Below are 7,055 nucleotides of genomic sequence, written 5' to 3' on the forward strand. Positions count from 1 at the left end.
TTCCAGTGCATTATGCTAAGCTAGGCTTACGGTGTCACACTGTGTTATAGCACACACAGAGAAGAGAAGGGTATTCATCCTCTCATCTCACTCTGGAGTAGACAGCATATTAGCTCATTTCCAAAACGTGTCTCACTCTGGAGTAGACAGCAAATTAGCTCATTTCCAAAACTCATATCACTCTGGAGTAGACAGCAAATTAGCTCATTTCCAAAACAGTTAGCGTGTTTCTTTAAGTTCATGGCACTCTTCATAAAAGGCCTTCATTACTCCATGGCTACTCAGTTGAAACATGTAAACAATGCTCTGATGCGTTTAGACTATTGTCTATTGTCAGCGAGTGAGCAGTACTGTGTGTACACCTAGACCACATAGTGACGACACCTGGAGGCTGAGCCGTGCTGGAGGGAGGCCTTACCTTCGAACCCCAGCAGACATTCGCAGGTGTACTGATCCCTGCCGTTGATGCAGGTGGCGTTGTTGACGCACGGCCTGGACGCGCACTCGTTGATGTCGATCTCGCAGCTGGACCCTTGGAACCCTGGCACGCAGTAGCACACGTACACCCCCATGCCATCCCTGCAGAGCGCGCCGTTCTTACACGGCTGCGAGAGGCACTCGTCCACGTCCACCTCGCAGTCCTCACCCTCGAACCCCGGCGCGCAATCGCACGCGTACCCCTCCGGTGCCCACCTGCAGGCGGCGCCGTTGAGGCACGGCTCGTCCTTGCAGCTCCGCACCAGCTCCTGGCACCGGTCCCCGGCCGAGCCGACCGGACAGTGGCACTCGTATCCGTTGGCCCCGTCAACGCAGAGCGACTTGGTGCCCGTGCAGGGGTCGCTGGCGCACTCGTCCACGTTCTCGCTGCAGTCTGGGCCGACGAAGCCCTCGTCACAGAGGCACTGGTATTCGTCCGTCCCCGGGGTGGAGACGCAGCCGGGGCAGTCGACGCTGGCGCAGGGGTCGTGCAGCTCGGAGCAGTTCTTACCGGAGTAGATCAGAGGCGTACTGGGGCACAGGCACCGGTAGTCGTCCAGCATGTCCACACAGCTTCCGCCATTTTGGCAAGGGGCCTCCAAACATCTGTCAGCGTTTACACCGCAGAATATACCTGTGGAACAAAGAGAAACAGGAAAGTGACTCAAAGATGAAAATGATTCAGCCTCACAGTCCTGGTGCCTTACAACAGTCGACAGTTAATATTAGTGAGCAGACCATATGCATATGCATACTACATGTTGTTGTCTCCGTACTTGTACTCTGCATAATGACAATAAAGTTGAATCTAATCTAATCTAATCTAATATGAGTAAACGTACCCTTGACCCTTTCATCCACTGGTGTCATTCATGACATTCATAGCTTTACATTTGTTCATAAGAATGGACAAAGGCAACTGTGATGTAATTGTTGTTATAAACGCATACAGAATGAAAACTTCTATACTTTCAGGTGACAGACCAAAAAAAGGCGATTTAAACAATAATGTCCGCACGTCGACTAGTGTTGACTACTCCTCCACACTCTCTTGCTGTTGGTATGAAGCTCCAGTAAGGTGGTGTTGTCATAACTAGTGTTTAACTCCTCCACTCTCTCTCTCTCTGTTGGTATGAACCTCCAGTAAGGTGATGTTGTCATAACAACCTGACACTCTTTGCGTGTTAATCAGCCACAGGCCCTCGGGATGATCCCCACTTCCTCTAAATCAGATCTGAGGGAACAGATGCAGCACCAGCACCACTACGACCACCGCCACCAGCACCGCCACCACCGTGATCACAATTAGACCTAAATCTGCTCAAAGAGTCCGACTCTGAGCAATCTCATTGCCATAAACCCTGGTGGTGGGGAGTGGATCCTCTTTGGTGCGGAGGGAGAGCGAATGAGGGGGTGCCCCAGGTCCTGTGATTAGTTTCCCCTGGTGCTGGCGGTCCTAATTGGGGGGATAAAGGGGTCGTCCCCCTGACTCCCTCCAACAGACAGATGGGCCGAGGGGAGTTAGCGCTTCACACTCACCTACTTAACGACCCCCACCAGATGCTCCCGCAACCAGAGAGACACATGCAGATCTTACTGGTTAAAACACACACGCACACACACACACACACACACGTGCAAACATACACACACACTGACGTGCAATCATATACACACATATGAAAATTGACAATAATCCCAGAATCCCCCCCCCACACACACACACGCACACACACAAACACACATACACACACACATTTTAGATACTTTATTCAATTCCACATTACAAGTAAATTTTCATTAGGAATCAAATGTTTTGAATGATCAAACAGATTAAACCACATCAGCACATTGTTATGTATGACAATACAATCTCATGGGTACAGAAAACATCTCCTTTTCCAAATAAACATGCTTCCTATAATGGCTGAAATTGAGCAGTACTTTACCAAAACTGTTTGGTTCTTGTTTTCAATAGCCCCCCAATACAAAGTCTCCAGGTCGCCAGCCTGTCTCAACTAGCCTGTGTCATCCTGAAACAACTAGTGCATTTTTCCATGTTCATAAAGACTTTATAAAGCACTGTCATCAAACCCATTCCAGCAGAAGCTTCTGATTGGATCAGAGCTGGAACAATTCCACAGTCAGCCACATTCAGTGATGTGCATTTGTACTTCTTTGCAAACGGAAAACTGTGTGTTATCCATTTGGTACTGATATGATAAGTCACCCCGCAACTGCAGTCAGCTCGTACCACAGTCCCTTCACTGTCTAAATGTACTACTCACAGCAGTGAAAAGAAGAAACTGAAGTTTCATAGTTCAAGTAACATCATCCTGTTTCTATGGGATGTCAAAAACATAATGCAGTGTTTTGTAGTGTTGTAGATGATGGCCATAATAGACGTCCCTGACTATTTCCACTCTAACCCACCCATATCGTATGTGTGAATTATAATTATAATATTAATGATAATTATATACATTATAATTACAATTCATATGTTTACACACGAAGAGAACAGCCTCAATGAATTGAGTGAAACCTACTGAACATGATGCCTGGTTATCCCAGGTTAATGGAGGACCCTTCCTCTACAGTAAGTAGCCATCACCTGAGAAGGGTATTAAAGTTAATGGCAGGATAATGATCTCCTTACTATCCCCCTCTCCCAGCTGAGAGGGGGTGTCAGGGGGGGGCAGTGAGTTAGCGTGGGTGACGGAGAGTAATCCGGCCCTCATTGGGATGGGGTGGGACAGAGAGGGAGGCACATCTGAGCGACCATCAGAAATCTAACTGGACAGGCGTAGGACGTAGCATATGTGCGGAGGATATCCCCTCCCAGCCCCCACCCCTGAGCTGAGTGTGTGAATCCTTGTTTCAAGTGTCTAGTAAGTGTACAGATCGGAGCACTGAAGTAGTGGCCTGTTGAATCGTAGAGAACAGTGGCCTCTTCAACGCACGCAGGCCCGGTCTAGTCTGTGTCCTGTGTGTGTGACCTGTGTCCTGTGTGTCCTGTGTCCTGTGTGACCTGTGTGTCCTGTGTGTGTGACCTGTGTCCTGTGTGTCCTGTGTCCTGAGTGTCCTGTGTGACCTGTGTGTCCTGTGTGTGTGACCTGTGTGTCCTGTGTGTCCTGAGTGTCCTGTGTGTCCTGAGTGTCCTGTGTGTCCTGTGTGTCCTGTGTGTCCTGTGTGTGTGACCTGTGTCCTGTGTGTCCTGAGTGTCCTGTGTCCTGTGTGTCCTGAGTGTCCTGTGTCTGGTCCGGATCAGACCCAGTCCACATAAATCATTCAGGAAGAGGAATGCACTGCTATTATTGGTTAAAATAAAATAAAATAAATGATCTTCAAAAGGAATCCAAGTCAGTAGGGTTAGTGTTTGTGTGCGTGTGCCTGTGCGTTTGCCTGTGCGTGTGTGTGTGTGCGTGTGCATGTGTGTGTGTGTGTGAGAGAGAGAGAGCTATGTTCAGATTTGATTCATGTCTACATTGTCTCATCTGTTGTGTCTGCGTTCTCTGTTCTGTGAGCGAGAGTGAAGCCATGCCGCCACAGCCTGGAGCTCTCCTCTCAGAGCCATTTCCTCCCACCGCTCACGCAACCACATTCTGCTGGACAAACAGCCGGACTCTAAATGCGTGTTTGTGGTGGGGAGGGAGAGGGAGTATGAGTGATCCTAATGAGTTTCTCCTCCATTTCCTCCCGTGCCAGCTCATCATGTATCAGACTGGGTGAGCAACACTCATGCTGAAGCGAGCAGGCAGCCCAACACTAACAAAGCCATGCAGTACAGGAGGCTACTACTGTGCTTCCTTTGGTTCAAATCCTGCTTTGATCTCTTGTCTAAGGTAGCTTATAATGGCACTCAAGGTGCAGATGCCCATCACTACCTGTAGAGGTGCCCTGAAGTATCCCTAGCTATTAGGCTGATGGATGAATCATGCATGTACTGAAACTTTTTTTATATATATTTATATACGTATAAAACTTACGTGTATGTTGCATGTGATGGCTGTATGCTACTGAGACCTTGAATTTCCCCTTGGGGATCAATAAAGTATCTATATATCTATCTGATGGGCCAGAGCAGAATTTTTTGTTGATTGTTGAGTGTTCACTACTAACACTCTTGTGTTGTTTGCTGTGTTTGGTAGGATGTTCAGCTCTGCTGTGATGATCCCTCTAGTGTGCATCGATGGCCATCCCCTGTGTGTGTGCTGCTGCATGATCTCCATCTGAGCTGTCTGGGCTACAGCTACTCACCTTATTACTTAAACCTTCCTCTAGGCTTTGAGCTCATAGCCCACTCTCTCCACTGCACCTGGCCCCAACACAAGACTCGCTTTTTTTTATGAGAGCAAGAACAGGTGCACATCCTTATCAAGAGGCTTGGGTGTTGATACACCTGAGTGTTTCAGGGTGCTGTGTCCAAAACACATTAGCAATACACTGTTAGAAGTATCTCATGAGCAGCACAACACAGAAACAGCCAGTATTATATATATACATTTCACAAAGTGGCATCCTTTTGATATGTGGAGTGTCCTTGTCTTTCTCTTTCCCTATCTGGGAAACATGTTATGGCCATAGACTGTACGGTTGTGGTCATAGACTGTACGGTTGTGGTTATAGACCAGGGGTGGGCAAACTGCGGCCCGCGGCCCGCCAAGCTCTTTCATCCGGCCCGCCGAGCATTTCATTTGGTCATCAGGCTGCTCACTATTTTTTTCCTGCGATAGAGACGACGTTGGTTAGCTTTACTGCAAACTGCTTTTCACTGCTTTTACGTTTACAATGTCAATGTCAAAACATCATGTTAAATAGAGATAACATCATGTTAAATTAAGTTAACTCTTAGTTATCTCCTTTGCAGCAGATCTAACGTGAACATTATGCGATCCATTTAATTGGGAACGCGTCTGCACTCACGAGAGGGAGAGAGAGCCGCAGGTTCCAGCTGGCTTGTCATTGTTGATAATTGATATCTCCTTCTTATAAGAAACTTTTAAAAGGAAATCATGAAGGCAACAGTAGTTCCCACTACTGACCATTTAAAAACTGTGAGAGGGCCCAGCTGTAGGTACAGCACTAGCCATAGCAGAGCAGGCAGAAGATCAGAAATAAACGTGAATTAAAGCGACTGTCTTAAAGCGACAGTGCACAATTTATACATTTGTTAAACACCATAAAATTAGCAGTATTTTTAAGCAATTAATATTGTAAAATAAATACTTTTCATACTAAATTGACTAAAAACCCAATGTGGCCCTTGAGCCAAAAAGTTTGCCCACCCCTGTAATAGACTGTATAATTGTGGCCATAGACTATGTGGTTGTGTTGTGGCCATAGACTGTGCGGTTGTGGCCATAGACTGTGCGGTTGTTGTGGCCATATAGACTGTACGGTTGTGTTGTGGCCATAGACTGTACTGTTGTTGTGGCCATAGACTGTACGGTTGTTGTGGCCATAGACATACGGTTGTTGTGGCCATAGACTGTATAATTGTGGCCATAGACTGATAGACTGTGCGGTTGTTGTGGCCAGTACTTGTTTTGTAAGAGACCTTTCCTCTGTGCGTCCTCAGCCCCTCTCACGCCAGGGTTCAATAGAGACCCTCGCTTGACAAAGACCACTCCACCATGGGCTTTAAGTAGCCTAAATCCAATCAGCTGCCTGTGTGTGTGTGTGTGTGTGTGTGTGTGTGTGTGTGTGTGTCTTTCTCTGTGTGAAGAGGCCCTCCTCTATGCATGTCTTGACTAATTTACACACTAGACCATCCATCGCTAACTAACTCCCATTCCACACTCACTCAACTCACTCAGCTCTGTGTAGCCCTTCAGCCTGTGCAGCCCTGTAGCCCTGTAGTCTGTGTAGCCCTGTAGCCCTGTAGCCTGTGTAGCCCTGTAGCCCTGTAGCCTGTGTAGCCCTGTAGCCTGTGTAGCCCTGTAGCCCTGCAGTCTGTGTAGCCCTGTAGCCTGTGCAGCCCTGTAGCCCTGTAGTCTGTGTAGCCCTGTAGCCCTGTAGTCTGTGTAGCCCTGTAGTCTGTGTAGCCCTGTAGCCCTGTAGCCTGTGTAGCCTGTGTAGCCCTGTAGCCTGTGTAGCCCTGTAGCCTGTGTAGCCTGTGTAGCCCTGTAGCCTGTGTAGCCCTGTAGCCTGTGTAGCCCTGTAGCCTGTGTAGCCTGTGTAGCCCTGTAGCCTGTGTGGCCCTATAGCCTGTGTAGCCCTGTAGCCCTGTAGCCTGTGTAGCCCTGTAGCCTGTGTAGCCCTGTAGTCTGTGTAGCCCTGTAGCCTGTGTAGCCCTGTAGCCTGTGTAGCCCTGTAGCCTGTGTAGCCTGTGTAGCCCTGTAGCCCTGTGTAGCCCTGTAGCCCTGTGTAGCCTGTGTAGCCCTGTAGCCTGTGTAGCCCTGTAGCCCTGTGTAGCCCTGTAGCCCTGTAGCCTGTGTAGCCCTGTAGCCCTGTAGCCCTGTAGCCCTGTAGCCTGTGTAGCCCTGTAGTCTGTGTAGCCCTGTAGCCTGTGTAGCCCTGTAGCCTGTGTAGCCCTGTAGCCTGTGTAGCCTGTGTAGCCCTGTAGCCCTGTGTAG

The 7,055-nt window shown here is 48.5% G+C and overlaps 1 protein-coding gene across 1 annotated transcript in view; it reads right to left on the reverse strand.

The window, feature by feature from the left end:
• crb2b (crumbs cell polarity complex component 2b) overlaps positions 1–7,055 on the reverse strand; it is a 38,732-nt gene that overhangs the window by 27,782 nt on the left and 3,895 nt on the right. Inside the window, exon 2 of the mRNA XM_076270006.1 lies at positions 419–1,111. Coding sequence (XP_076126121.1) covers positions 419–1,111 — 693 coding nt within the window. The remainder of the gene's footprint in view (positions 1–418; positions 1,112–7,055) is intronic.

This window comes from Alosa pseudoharengus, unplaced genomic scaffold (assembly GCF_046254945.1).
Source record: "Alosa pseudoharengus isolate Yale_2024_CS ecotype anadromous, Long Island Sound unplaced genomic scaffold, YU_APseudo_1.1 YU_APseudo_1.1_scf_6, whole genome shotgun sequence".
NCBI classification, from domain to species: Eukaryota; Metazoa; Chordata; class Actinopteri; order Clupeiformes; family Clupeidae; genus Alosa; species Alosa pseudoharengus.